The 15882-nt window shown below is 36.2% G+C and overlaps 1 protein-coding gene across 1 annotated transcript in view; it reads right to left on the reverse strand.

Moving 5' to 3' along the window:
* LOC129234397 (homeobox protein unplugged-like) overlaps positions 1–12240 on the reverse strand; it is a 74382-nt gene extending 62142 nt beyond the window's left edge. The window contains exon 1 of the mRNA XM_054868393.1: positions 11594–12240. Within this exon, the coding sequence (XP_054724368.1) occupies positions 11594–11894 (301 nt within the window). The 5' untranslated portion in view covers positions 11895–12240. The remainder of the gene's footprint in view (positions 1–11593) is intronic.
* Positions 12241–15882: the final 3642 nt, after the last annotated feature.

Consider the following 15882-nt stretch of genomic DNA (forward strand, 5'->3'; position numbering starts at 1 on the left):
GTATCTACTCCATAGCAGGGCGTCAGAAGAGAGTGCGAAACGAAGGCGTTCCACCGCTGCCAGGTGAGGGAGTCGCAGCGGGTGTCCCAGTGCCAAGAAACCTGTTGACTTAGCAGGCGGACTAACATCCTCCTCTCGAGTGGAGAGTCACTTTCACTCCGTCTCTCTTTCTCTTCTCGCGCTCTTTCGGATCCTTCTCTCTATCCTACCCTCTCTGACCTACCCTGATCGAGTTTCAACATGAGTTATTTACAAAACGAGCTGGTGTGTGCATCACATGACTTCCTTTTACTCCAATTTAATGTCATTTCCCCATTATTGGCAATTTTAATGTGATTATATTGTTTACTTTCGAAATATCACCAACAGTGACCAACTTGAAACCAAATTTAAAATTAAAAAAAAAAAATCCGCCAAATTTGTTGCCAAGTTGGCGACAAAACTTGGTGACCAAAATATTGGCGATACATCGCCAAGTGTCCGACAAATTATAACACCACTTGAGTTTACATCGAAATTAACAATGATTTCCCCCCAAAGGGGGGAAAAAGACCCCCTTAAAAACATCCGAATGCAACCAAAAGGGAGGTGCACAACTAGGCCTCACTAGGAGTCTACGTACCAAATTTCAACTTTCTAGGACATACCGTTTTTGAGTTATGCGAGATACATACACACATACATACGTACATACGGACGTCATGAGAAAATTTGTTGCAATTAACTCGGGGGTCGTCAAAATGGATATTTCGGGTGTCTGTAGGTTCCTATGTATATATCCACTTGTGGTCGGGTCGAAAAAAACTCAACATTCATTCGAGGATGAGAAAAATGGAAATTAAGGCCGATTTTTGAGTGAAAATTTTTTCGCCAATACAATACTTCCTTTTTTGTAAAAGGAAGTAAAAAGTATTACGAACATGATGGCAGAGGGCTTTGTAAGCAAAAGTTTTCCAATCACAAGATTGTCGTGATCTAGAGTTACAATAATTCATCCGTTCTGCAGATTTTCCGCAGTTGTCTTCAAATTTTGAAGGCAGCTGCAAATTTTCTGCAGATCTTACAACTGGATCTTAAATGTTCCTCAAATGACGCTTCTTCGACTTAAAACTCGACATTTATGCAAGAAAAGACAATGTGTTGTCTTTTCAATATTCTGCAAGAAATCAGAATCGATTTTGAGGATTTCAGCAAATTGGCTACTTTAATTTGGAGATACCTGCAGAAAATTTGCAGAATGACTCAATTATTGAAATTTCAAATCGCGGCAACCCTATGATTGAACCTCTTTTGCTTACAGACATCTCTATAAAATCATGTTTGTAATATTTTTACCTACGTTTTTTATGTAACGTATGTGGTTATGTGGAAGTTGGTCAAAGTCTAGTCTTGAACCATTCTCTCTTTGCAGAGCATTCTTTCAATCCAGAGGCGTTAGGACCTTTAAAATCTAGTCTAAAAACCGAAGCTGCGAACGGTAAGGGAAATTTTCGACTCCGACTCCGCAGAGTTACGGTTAAAGTCATTAATGGAATAAGCACTGGTTGTGTTTTTTGAGTTATAATATACCCCCCCAGCGCAAAGTTTCATTCTTAATTCCCAAAATTAAAATTAGAATCTTCCACTAAATTGTACTCATTTAAAATCCTCCCCAGGATAAATTTTATGAAAAAAACATATTTTGTTCAATTTATAATTTTAGCTCTGATCATAATTGACTGAGACATTAACTCTTAATTTTACAAGCACGAGAGAGAGAGAGAGAGAGAGAGAGAGATAGAAAACAAGCATTATACTTAAAACAAAACAATATATTCATGAATATATATCTATTTTAATTCAAAGGAACAATGCCATTTCTCTAAATTCGCTGTTTAATTTTATACAGCTTATTTAATTTTAAGTTTCCAGCATTCAAATCAACCAAACCAGAAAATCTATGGGAACTAAATGTCTAAAACTCAATGGATAACTTGACGTTTCTGTTAAAAACACAGGATTTGGTTTCATTTACAACACTTTATCACAAATACGCCAATCCTCTCTCCTTAAAGAACAACCAAACGCATGCGCAGAGGCGAGTTTTTCACAGATAAATCATTTACTTTTCCAACCGATTGGAAAAACTATCTCCCTCCATCAACAACATGAATTCAAATGAACCATAGTCAACAAGCAGTTTCCGTTATTCAGTTATGTTAATTTCATTTCGTTCTTCTGAAGTGATCTTTTGCGTGGTGAAATTTCTCTGCTGTTAATCAAGCTATTCGTGATTGACCCATATATTCATTTCGACCGAATTTTAGAAGCAGTTCAAGCTTGATCGGACAATCATCGTAATTATGCTGATGGAACAAATGCGTCTTCACTGTGATACTATATAAGAATGTTCCAATAATTAACTTTGATGGCTTTTGATTTATTTCGTGCTCTCATCTTCCGCACAGCTGCATTAGCGCAGCCAGAAATATCTTCTGGAAGGGTCCTTTTTCGATCAAATATCTTCGGGGAGGGGGTGGGTGAAGAAAAACACCTTCTGGGGGGGGGGGTGCTGAAAAATGTCATCTGAAGGGGTTTTTCTTTGATTAAAAAAAAAAAAACCTTCTGAAGGTTTTTTTTTTTTTTGGATCAAAACAGCCCTTTCATATGCATAAACTGTATTAGAATATGTTAAAACCAATGGCTCTGGGAGGTGTTTCCACCCCCTCCTCCCATTCGCTGTGCCACTAATGTCAGGTAACAATGTCGCTCAAAATAAAACTGTCACAGAGAACTTAAATGAGACCCACAAGACTCCTCGGGATAGAATTTTTAGCGTCTTTAAATCATCCTGTAAACATAACACTTTTCCTTACATTAATGGGAAACAATACTTGATTAAAAAACATTCTTGTGGTTTTTTTCTCACCAAACAGTACAGACATTCCTTGGTGCAATGAAATTCGTCAAGAAATTTTTAAGCTACACATTTTATTCCCAAGTTTAGAATTCGCCCTAGTTACATAGCTGTAAAGTCGGTGGCTTCTTTAGCACTGATTTCTTTAGAGGAAAAAATAATGTAATATTGCTTAACAAGATATACACATCCATTTAAAAATGCAATTTGAACGATTGGCTCTTAACTGAATTTCCGTACGTCACTTTGATTTATTCCAACTCTCTGAAGTTTGAACTTACTAGAAATCTGAAATTAGACAGATAATTCCTTAAAATTTCAAGCGCCGAAAATTTCAGTTAAACTTTGCTGAAAAGATATTAACAGTGAACTGATTTTGTGCCCGAGAAATTATGATTCGAAAATTTGCATCATTTCCAAATCTGGTGGAACGTGAAATTAAGTGAGTTTTCCAAACTTTCCTTAGCTATATACATATAAAACTAAAAGTAACAATTTAGCCATCCGGTTGTATTGTTACTTTCAGTTTTATAATGTGATTCGTTTTTTTTATTCTATTCCTCATTAGCACAATGTAATCCTCATATACAATAGTCAATGATCGAGTAACGCTCCTGGCGTCATCAACAATGAAACTCGTGCCACGGCGTGATAATTTGATGATATGTTTTGGTAATGTTTGATATGCAGAGAAAGACTTTATCGTGACAAGGCTGAACTCGATCCCGAAACTTAACTGTTTTATTGGTAAGACTGTCATTTCAGGGCAATGAAGAAACGAAAAAACGCGCTACCTACTGGAGTTTAGGGTTAATCCACTGGAGTTAAGCTTACCATTTCAACTATAAAAATATTACCAAACAGGCAATGGCGTCGTTCAAATCTGGAAGCAATTTTCATCCGTCATATCTTGACGAGCGATTTTCTAGCACAAATTTATAATAATAAAAAAATATTCACAGCTCGTTATTATTGTAAAAAATTCGTTTGAAGAATGTTAAACCATTTCTCCAGAATCAGTGGCGCCCACAGAAATTTTGCAAGGGGAGGGTCCAAATCGAAAGCCTTATTCGCAACATACTTCAATACGCTATCAAACATATTGACTTGATTTTATCGATTCCCGAGAACGAAATAAATAACGAGAAAACAAAATAATTGATGCTTTTACTGTTTTCATAGTTAAAAAATGGATTCAAAGTCATACAATCTCATTTCAATCTGTAATTACAAAACTAAAAACATGGTTATTACAGTGTATTCATTTATAATCACCATTCAGCTTCTCATAGGCCATTCGTTATAGGAAAAGTGCACAATATTTTAAAAAATCTTTTAGCGTGATGATTTTATTTTTTCTCTTATTAGATCTTAAATTATTGTTACCTATGTTTGAAATTAATCTATGCACAAAATTCATAGAATCGTAATCAATCGGGGGGAAACGCAAGACCTATGGGAGGGGTCCGGACCCCCTGGACCCCTCCCTTGTGTGCGCCACTGTCCAGAATGAAATTCTTTGCATGCTTAAGCATTTCGTGAAGTCGCTTTATTGAAAGTGCGCTTCATCTACTACAAATATCTTGTTCTGAAATCTGACTCAAATTTCACCCACACGAAGTAGAGAACCACCGGACAGAAAACAAGAATACACCTATGTTTTTACGTGGATTTGAACCTATTGATTTCTCAACAGAACATAATGTTCACTACAAATATATTAGGTGTGTTGCCCGTTGTTGTACGGTCTATCTCGAAGATAAAAGTTATGTCAATTGACGCACGCTCAACAATCAGGCTTAAGTAAAAGGGGAAAAAAATGCTGTAAATTTTTCCTTCAACGAGTAGAAAAGAGCAATTTATGACTCAAAATTCAAATTTGGACTTCTTTGGATTTTTTTTTAAATTCAAAGAATTTAGTCATTGTCATAGATTTTCTGGCGAACCCCCTCCCCCTCTATGTGAATTCAATACCTCTGTGCCAGTTTTGGCAAAAATCCGTCATAAAATCTGTATTTTTATAGGAACATACTACAGCCGTTTTCATATATATAAAGATATATATACTAGTGGTACCCGCTCGGCTTTGCCCGTAATAGAAAAATTAAAAGGTCTTTTCGTTCGCCTGAATATTTACAAATAATGTATGGTGAATTTTCTCGCCAATTGGCTTGTACCCATGCTACAGTTTCACGTTATGATAATTTCGTAATTTACTCGTCCATCTTATGATAGTTTTGTTCTTAAAATTAGAATAGAAAAAGAACCACATCGAATTTTCGAAAAATCGCTTCGAGGTGCACACTCCCATGCTACAAATTAACTTTGTGCCAAATTTCAAGAAAATCGGCAGAACGGTCTAGGCGCTGTGCGCGTCACAGAGATCCAGACATCCAAACATCCTCCGGATATCCAGACATCCAGACAGAGAGACTTTCAGCTTTATTATTAGTAAAGATATATATATATATATATATATATATATATATATATATCCTTAGGGGGGGGGTCTTCGTAGTATTGGGACTGGGATGATGAACTGCAGAAAGGATATTAAATACTGTTATTGATTGCTACTAATCAAGAAAGACATTGAGTTAACCGTTAAGTTTGAAAGTGTGTAAAATAAAAACACTCTTCGCCCCCTCCAAAACCCATTTCTGGATCCTTTACTGGTAGATTCTGTTAAGAGCATAATAACAAGTAACAGACCCGTGTTTCCGTGTTAAAAAGCAATTAATATTATAGACACATTTTTCGCACCTGTTTACGTTGTGTTTAAACTTCAATGATTGTCCATCACGAAATCGCTAGTCTCGTATTCCAGCTCCAGTTGGCTCTACAGCATCCGTTGGGCCAGGGCCCGACTATCTAATTGTGAGGCCCAAGGCCCACAATGCTTTCGTGCCCCCCCCCCCTTCTCTATATTCTATCGCTCTAAAGTCAACGCAAAATAATGTTTAACATTGATTCAAAAGAGGATTTTTTATCATTTTCGCAAAATACATGATTTTTTAATGCTATGCATAAGTTTTTGAAGAATTTGAGGCCCTTTTGGAAGATGGGGCTCCAGGTCTAGGTCCAGTTGGCCTGTGCGCTAACAGGCCCTGCGTTGGGCTATGAAGACAACTGGATCTCAGTGTGCTGTTTCTGCAGGCAGAGCAGTTAGCAAAATAAAATTTCAAAATCCCACCTCAGAACGAATTACAATTTTAATTTTAAGAGTCCGAAGTGCGTTGTTCTGAGTAATGTCCACGTATCAAAGTATTCTTAGATTTAATTGCATGCATTTGCAATTAAAAACCATATAAATGGTGTCACTGTCGTTTTTTGTGTAGAGCAATAAGCACACATCATGCCTTTTTTTAATCCTTTTTTTTTTTTTTTTTGAGCAATCACGATTGCTTATTGTTCTCATTGACTGTTTTGATGTGCTATCATTTTATTTTCCCGTCAGCACCCTCTGCAGCACCACCAACGACCGGCTCCTCACGATGCTGCTCCTATAGCGAAAACCGTCTCCAGGGTGCGTCAATATCCTACACACACGCGCATACATACACACACACGCACAAACACACATATACACAAACACATACACACACGCATACATACAGACACCTACACATACATACACACACAAGCACATACACACACGCATACATACAGACAGCTACACATACAAACACAAACACATACACACACAAACACATACACACACAAACACATACACGCACATACACACCACTACCCACATATTCATGCATGCACACAGACACAAACACATATGCCTACACACATACACATACCCTGCCCCCAGACACACAAACACTCATACACACAACTACCCACACACTCATGCCTGCACACAGACACAAACACACATGTTCACACCCACATACACATACCCCCTACATACAAACACACATACCCCCCACACACAAACACGCACGCCTACATAATTAATAATAAAAATAATAATAAAAATAATTTGAATTTTGACATCTTGAACTCAAATTATGTTTTTCACAATCACGCACTCGTGATTGTGAAAAGCATAATTTGAGTTCAAGATGTCAAAATTCAAATTATTATTATTATTATTATTTTTAACAATAATGACAATAGTTTGCCGTTCTCACTTTTTGGACCATGAGTTGAATTGCCCGTACAAGTAGAATAATCACTTTTAATTATTAAGTTCAACTAAGAACTCTGAACATTCTCCCACAAAAAGAAAAAGACAGCGAACGCTTTTATTTTTGAAGACAAATAAGGCAGTGAGAGGCAAAGATATGTAAGTGGACATTTTCAATGGTTGAGTAAGCGCGATTAAAGATAGGGTCCTAGGTAGGCTTTCATTGACTTTTTTTCTTCTAAATCATGCTGCACAACTAAACCTACCAGGACTACTAATATCATCTCTTGCTCCAAGTCAGAGAGGAGGTTCCCCTACTAGTTGTACTGGTTATCTCCAAATTTTTAATTTTGTCACTTACATCCCTTTACCTCAAATGTTTTCAAAAATACAGGAGCGTTTGGGGGCGAACCGCTGCAGCGCAGGAGTTATGGTTATATGTAGCGGTGCCAGACTCCGGATTTTTCTTAGAAATTCTCGTCCTCTCCAGAATAATGTCCAGACAAAAAAATGTCCGGTTTTGAAGGTAATCATAAAATATACTTTTTTTTTAACTGCACTGAAAAATTTTTCATTTGGACGTTGCTGCTTGTGCAAGGGTTACCAGATTTAAAATTATGAAAATAGTCAGAAACAGTCAACTTGTGTATTAACTGCGCTTGTGTTCCGAAGCTGAAAAAAAACCATCTTTCGAAGCGAAAATTAGGCTGTTCTTCCCAAGTCGTTTGCTTCTTCACACAAACATAACGTTTTAATTAAGTAGATATAGTTTAGTACAAAGAGTTATTGATGCATTTTCATTTAAAAATGTAGGTTTTAATGATTTATAATTCATTATTTTAAATTTTCGGATTCATTTATGCTGTTTTAGCAAATATCAGCTCTATTAAAATTTATATTAAGCTCTATAAAATGTAAATCGACAAATATTTTCTAGCCTAGTCAAACCAAGAGTCGACAGGCGAATCTGTTAGAGAGCAGTATCAAGGACTTCGTAATGTATACCAAGCAGTTTGATAGTTCTCCACAAGGAACAGCACCTGGTTTTGTGTTCCTTTTGCTAACATGTGTCATTATAACATGGGCGTCCATATGCAAAATTTTAAGGGGGGGGGGCGCTCAGATATTTTCCCCTAGGTTTAGCAACATATTTTCCCCATATACACCGATTTCATTACAGACTACAGTGATTAAAGTTTGACATTTTTGATAAATTGTTCATCAATGGCTGGAAAAGAAATGATTTTACATTTTTGTAAAGAAAAAAATAAAGCAAGGAAGTTCTAATTTCTAAGAGGGGGGGGGGGCTTGAGCCCCCCTTGCCCCCCTATATGGGCTCCCTTGTTTTATAAGCTCTCAGACTTTTACCTGTAGAAGCAGTTCTATAACAGCTAAGAGTTTGTGAAGTACCTATTTATAAATTACTATATTCGATAGTTTATGTAGTGGCATAGTTGTACCTCTCATTTCAGTTAAGGTTTTTATTAAATTTATTTTACAATAACAACATATCTCCTACACCAAAAATAACGACCTACTTTGGCCTAGCATGAAAACTTGAAAAATTCCGTCAGAGAGATTTTGAAAAGAGGAGAAAAGCTAAAACTAAACTCCAAACAGGAAAAACACAAGAAAAAACAGGAATTTTCAGCAATAGACTCAAATGACCAGGACTCAGTTATATGACTTTTATTATAGAAGATGAAGAGGATCAAAAAGTTGCTGGAGGTTTAGAAAACGTCGATCCAGTTGCATCTACTTCTTACAAATTTTGTTTGAATTTGTTGAAAAGTTTCCGGATTCTGTAACTCTGGAATGGATTGAGTTCGGGTTTTCAAGGATAACTCTTCATGCGAGAGAAGAAGCGACTAATGTTCAGAGTATGAAATGCAACAAAAAGTTTTGGAAGTGATCGAAAATTTAAAATCCTTTATTTCATGAATGGTGTTTTCTTAGCAAAATTCAACCTCCGAAACTGTTGAAAAGGGGACTGTTCTCCGTCGATTATGTCTGAGACAATAACTAGGTATGCACACATAAAATTTAATTTTGCTAAAAACAAAAATGTGTGACTTGAAACAAAAAAACTTTCTTTTCTTTGAAAAAAAAAGTTTTTCCTGTGAACACACGTGTTTCTTCGGTTCTAATTAGTTCTACGATGATTTTAAACAGGGAAAACCATTTTTGGTCAAAGTAACCCAAATGTAAGGGTAACATTGGCTCAAATTAAAAACAATTAAAAAGGGTAATAATATTTTGAAATAAAGTAATCAATATTTAAAAATTGAATTAAAAGAACTCCAACTGTGTAAAACAGGTTTCCACAGCTTGAAAGTATGAATAGTTGCCAAATTTTTGAGATGCGAAAAGCTACAAAATGTAGGCCAAAGTAGACTGCGTTTACGGTACCTCTCGCCCTAAAATGAAGGTGTACGGTTTCGGAATACGTAACTTCCCCAGTTATAAGTCACATTGCCAATCTCTGGTGCGTCAATATGCAATCGTGCAAGTAGTGCGTGCATATAGTGCGTGCTGCATGCCTGATGCGTTCCTGAAAATCACTGAAAAATATCAACCCCCCCCCCTCCCTAAAAAGGACAAATTTTTACCTGTTTGATAAGTTTGCTAATTTTATATGATATGTTTATAGAAGTTTATTGTTATGAATACGCGAGTTTCTGAATAGGTGAAGTTTTAGACACGTGAAGTTATGGATCTGCTAAGTTTTGACCTCGCGAAGTTTTGTGGAGGCGAAGTTTTGACCGCTCGAATTTTTGTCCAAGCAAAGTTTTGACCGCGCGAAGTTATGGATCGGCGAAGTTTTGGCCCTGAAGTTTTGACCCCAAACCACTATAAACCTAGGCAGCGGAGTCGACGAGAAAATGACAGACTTCGAGTCTTGGAATTTTAAAGATTCCGACTCATTTACCTCAAAATCAGTCCGACTCTGACTCCGCAATACTGGCAAAGTTGCTGCCAGCTCCTCTGCGGCGTTGCTTTAAACACCAAAAGTTGTTTCTTTTCTTTTCTTTTTTTTTCAAACAAACCTTTTTTTTTTTTTGCAAAAACAAATGTTACAATGAACAAACAGGCTTACGCTAAGTAAGTTGGAAACTTAGTCCAAAAAAAAAAAAAAAAAAAAAAAGAGAAACAAGCACCTATAGGCATAAATGTTGATCTTCGTTTTCACTTTTCAAAACTAGAATATCGCCACTCAAGGTATGACGGGTGAAAATTGCTTCTACATTTGAAAGAAGCCATTACCTGTTTGGCGATATTTTGATAGTTGAAATTGTAACCCTAACTCCAGTGGATTGACCCTAAAATCCAGTAGATGGCGTTCATTGTGGATCCCTTTTTTGTTTCTTCGTTCTCCATAAATGAGTCTTACCAGTAAAACAGTTAAGTTACCGGATCCAGTTCAGCCTTGTTAAAATAAACCATTTCCCTGCATGACAAACATAAACAAAAATTTTCTCAAATTATCATGCTATGGCACGAGTTTCATCGTTGGTGACGTAAAGCGTTACTCGATTAGTGAATTCGCAATGAGAATAATTAACGTATTACTATTGTTTTTATTATTATCAGTTATCACTAACCTGTAGACCAAACGTCACAATTTCGTACCGCATCCAGCTATAATCCCACCACATGCTAGAACCTTTTTGCAAAAATAGAAACCCTCGTGGTTTCATCTAGATTAATCTAAGATTTCTCTTTTAAAACCTCGAGCATCACTACATAGTATAAAATGAAGTCTCCAAAAAGTGTCTGTGTGTTTGAACTCGCAAAGCTCGAGAACTACCCGGCCGATTTTGCTGAAATTTTCACAGTTTGTTCCTTTAAGTCCTGAGAAGGTTTGCAGACCAGTTCGAAAACAATTCGATGAATAGTTCTTTTTTTATTCCAATTTAGGCCCAACTTTCACATAAATTCCCGAATATGAGGGTGAAAAATTACTCGCAAATAATAATATTATGTATTTTCCGCGTTCTACACAATTTGTTCCAATGTTTTTTGGGTTTTTAGCTCGAATTTTTTTAGGTTTAGCTGAAATTTAGGCACTACTTTCCTCATTAAATAAATCAATAAAAAGTGAAGGGATTGTCCCACAGCTTTCTTTTTGACGCCATTCGAAAAAGCAACCTTTTTTACTCCAGATCTAACTCGACCAATGGTCGAAAAAAAAAAAGCTTTTATCTCGAAAGGAAAAAAAGTTACAAGCCATTTTAAATCAAGTTTAAGAAATCTCGATTCCATTCAAATTGTGAATTATTTTCTTTCGAATTTTAATTCCTTAAACTTATTTTATTTTGTGTTTCCATGGTTACGCATTTTAAATCCATCTTTCTGGACTTAATTTCTTAAAAGTATTTAATATCTGTCGTCACTGTTTGGAAGGGAAATCATGATCTTTTTTTTATTTAATTTTTTTTTACGCCTGATTGTTGAACATACGTCACTTGACACAGTTTTTATTTTCAAGGTGGACCGGGCAAAGCCGGGAAACGCAGCTAGTCGTTTATAAACAGGGGGAGAAAAAAAGTAGAACTTACTATGTTGTGGATCTCCAAGCGAAGACCTATTGCTTGCAGTAGAAGAAGGTGATGCTGCTGCTGTGTATCCTGCTGGTGAGCCGCGACAGTCCATTGGCAAGTCCGGATGGGGTATTCGGGGACCCCCAATTAACGGGTCTGGCAGGCAGAGGGGTCCCGGGCCTGTGAGGTTGGAATACAGTCCCGAATGTGGGACGAAGACATAGCCATTGTAAAAGAAGGGCAACTGGAAAGCAGGGGCTCGAAATCCGGGATTGCCGGATATGAGAGAGTCAATACTGAAGGAACTCGTTCGCTGCATTGTGGACAATCTTGTTGACAAAACTAAAGGGTTCGTCTGTCAGACAGTAGCAATGTCCGCCGCAGACGCATCAAGAAACGAAAGCTTTAGCAATATTTCTTTGAGATTGCACTATCTTCTACTGTTCCTTGTGCTTGAAACTAGTCGGCAGCTAAATTGCCAACAACTATTCAACCCAAATTTTAGAATATCACTCGATAGTATTACGACATGTAAAATTAGAGTTTTCGAGTTCTATGAAAAACCGCGAGGTTAGTAACGTTGTCATTCTGAAGTTGTAATCAAGTCGTGTCAGTGGGTATACTGAGAAAATTGGGATCAGCCGTTTCCCCCAAGTTTCGGCTCCTGCCGGGTGCGGGTATGTTTTGAACTCGCTCTCAGCTGTAGTCTCGAACTTCAGGGTTGCCGTGGAGAATGTCAGAAACTTTTTGGCGCTTTTTTCTTTCGCCAAGATCATGGGGGGCGTGTCGATTTAACAAGCGTCATCACATCATCGGGATGCGTGATGCGCGGGGGAAAAGTTCAGTGCATTCACGCCCTTCTTCGCGTGACGTGCGCATGTTCTTAAACAGAAAGAGGTGGAGTGATGAATAATAAATATAAAAGCACGAACCGAACAGGGATGTAAATATTTTTTCTCTCGAGTATTTGTTTTTGGAAACAATACTGCAGCAGGAAGGTAAAGCGCAGAAACTGGAAATTTTTCCCTTTTTGAGCAATCACGATTCCTTATTGTTCTCACTTGACTATTTTGATGTCCTATCATTTTATTTTCTCACCGCCACCCTCCGCAGCATCACCGTCGACCGGGTCCTCACGATGCTGCTCCTATAGCGGAAGCCGTCTCCAGGTTGCATCCGTGTCCTACACACACGCGCACACATACACAACTACACACACACGCACACATACACAACTACACACACACGCACACGTACACAACTACACACACACGCACACATACACATACACACACAAACACATACAAACACATACACACACACACAAATACACACACATACACATACACACGCATACATACAGACACCTACACACACACACACAAAAGCATACACATATACATACACACAACTACTCACACATTCATGCCTGCACACAGACATAAACACATATGCCTACACACACATACACATACCCCCCCCACACACATTCATATACACAACTACCCACACACTTATGCCAGCACACAGACACAAACACACATGTCTGCACACACATGCACATACACTCTATACACAAACACACATACCCCCCACACATAAACACACACGCCACAATACACACACTCATGATTGCGAAAAACATAATTTGAATTCAAGATGTCAAAATTCAATTTTTTTTTTTTTTTGCATTTAGTCTTTTATTATACTTTGGCTTTATTGTACAAACTTGCTTATTTGGTATCTGCTGAAAAAAAAAGCACGAAAAAGACGCCAAATTCCCACTTTTCCCTGTTTTAAGCATGGAATCCCAAATGCATACTAAATATTGAATTTGGGCTTCAAATATCACAAAAACTTTTTGAAGATACTGCTCTTCACTTTCCCACGGCAGAATCATGTGTCACTTTGGTTGTATCACGTTGAAGTTTTTTGATGGAGGTTTCATTTCTGAGGGGGTTTGGGCCCCGTTTGGGGAAGTACCTAGTTCTAAGGTTGTTAGAGGAGGGGGGAGGGGTGCACCATCAGCCTTGGTGAAAATCAAATCTCATGCAATTTCAGTTTTCAAAATAGTAAAAGTAGCTAACACAGAAGGCAAGAATAGCGGGAGGAACAGAACTGTTAACAAAGAGAATGAAAACATTCAACCTTAAAGATGAACCATCAAATCTGAGAATTTCCCTACTAAAACCCTTTAAACTCATAATTTTTGGTGCATAAATGTTCAATTAAATATACTTTAATAAATTGCTAATGGTAAACAAGGTATGACACATAAAAACTGCATATATACCCTAACACTTATTTTGGGTTACTTATATTCTTCAACTCAAATACTTAAAAGAATAAAATCAGACATACTTGTACTTAAAATATGTGTTTTCATAATGCATACATTTTTTAAACCTAATAAATTTATAACCTTTTAAATTTATAAATATTAAAAAATTTTCTTTTTCGTGACTCACGTTGTGTAGAATTCAATGATTTAACAATCAACATCTTTCAAATATTTTAAGGAGAAATTTTAGAATGTACTACAATAATTGTCTTCTTATGGAATGAATCTTTCAGAAAAAATGTAATTAGTTCGCAGAAACAGGCTGAAAAAAATAAAATATGCTCATTTAAAATTGATTCTAGCGCAGAGAGAAAATTCACCCGAATGTGAGCTCATGTCATAAAACAAGCTCTCTTACGAACAGAAAATGGTACACCTGGAGTTACCTGATAATAACTTGTAAACTTCATTTCAAAGAACATACAAAAAAAGTTGGGATATTTTTTCAAGATTTTTTTAACACCTAGTTCCCATGTTTCGTGGATTTGCCCAGAAGACGCATTTCATTAATTTACTGAACATCTTATATAATTAAAAATTGATGAGCCTCCCAAAAGTGTTTGTACACCTACGACTTTCAATGAAATAGGCCTCTATCCTTTAGTTAAAATTAATATTTCGGAACAGGTATTTAATTGTAAGATCTATGATCAATTTCCAACAAAACTACATAAAATTATTTTTAAAAATATTAAAACTCATTTTTGTTTTAATAAAAAACCAATAAGTGCCGGAAATTTTATCTCAGAAAAGTCTTTATACACTTTAAAAAATGTCTATATATTATTGAATAATCTAACTTTTTATTAAGTTATTAATTAGTAGAATATCATGCAGTATCAAGAACACCTTTTAAACGTCTGGGAATATAGTTCATTGTTTTTTTCTTTTTTTTTTGCGTAATTTCTGAGTAAGTGTTCAACCACACATCGAGTCTTACTGTTTCTAGCTCTACTTTCGTTTCAAAGCCGTATTTTCGTAATCTAGCCTCCAGATATCCCTAAATATGTTAGATTAAGTTTAAGTCTGGAGATTGAAGAGGTATTTTCTAAACTTTAGGACAATTTTTGAGGCACTTAGACGCAAACGTTGAAAACCGTGTGCTTCTTATCGTTATCTTGATTTAAAAAAAAAAAAAAAAAGTTGTTTCCGATAACCAATTTTTTGGCTAAAAATTTAAAATTAGTTTTTAAAATATTTAAATAAACAGCATGATTTATTATTTCATCAAAAAATTCCAAACTATCAAGTCCTGATGATGCTGATATGCACCCTCACACAAGAACACCTTCACCGTCCTGATTAACTGATCCAACTAAGTTCTCAAGATTAAGTTCCTCATTTTTTCCCTTCTATTTACAATTATGCAACAATTCAACTAAAAATCTTGAATTTATTTTCGTGTGTAAGTAAGACGTAATTCTAAAACGTTTTGACCTTATTTATCGTTAATTTTACGGTGAAAAGCATAAGCTTTCTATTTTTCGCACGATCAAGAAAATTTCTGCGTGAAGAGGTCATATTTAGTCCAGCTTTTCAGAGAACTTGGCGAACAATTTTAGGTGAAAATTAAATGTAAAATGTTTTACTTAACTCTGCAGAAACTTTTACAGTACTCAAACGTGTATTTTTCATACATTTTTTAACTTTAAATCTCCGATCACGCTTTGTCTACTTTGCTGGTTGATCTTTTCTTACCTTGTTTTCGGTACGATTCCTTTCTTTAAAGCATTTTATCCAGCACTTTGTAATGGAATGGAATAAATTAACTAATTTAGAGACACTTCAAGCCAATTTACTGCTACTGTAAGGAAAAAAAATCAAATTTTGAATGGTGTTTGTTGTTTTTTACGAATACCAGCCATTTTGAAGAAATAAGCACAATATTAAGGAATAAATAAAGAAAAATTTAAAGCCAAATGACTTTTAAGGGTCACCACAATGCAAAAACAATAAAAAAAACAAC

The sequence above is a fragment of the Uloborus diversus genome, chromosome 1 (genome assembly GCF_026930045.1).
Source record: "Uloborus diversus isolate 005 chromosome 1, Udiv.v.3.1, whole genome shotgun sequence".
NCBI classification, from domain to species: domain Eukaryota; kingdom Metazoa; phylum Arthropoda; class Arachnida; order Araneae; family Uloboridae; genus Uloborus; species Uloborus diversus.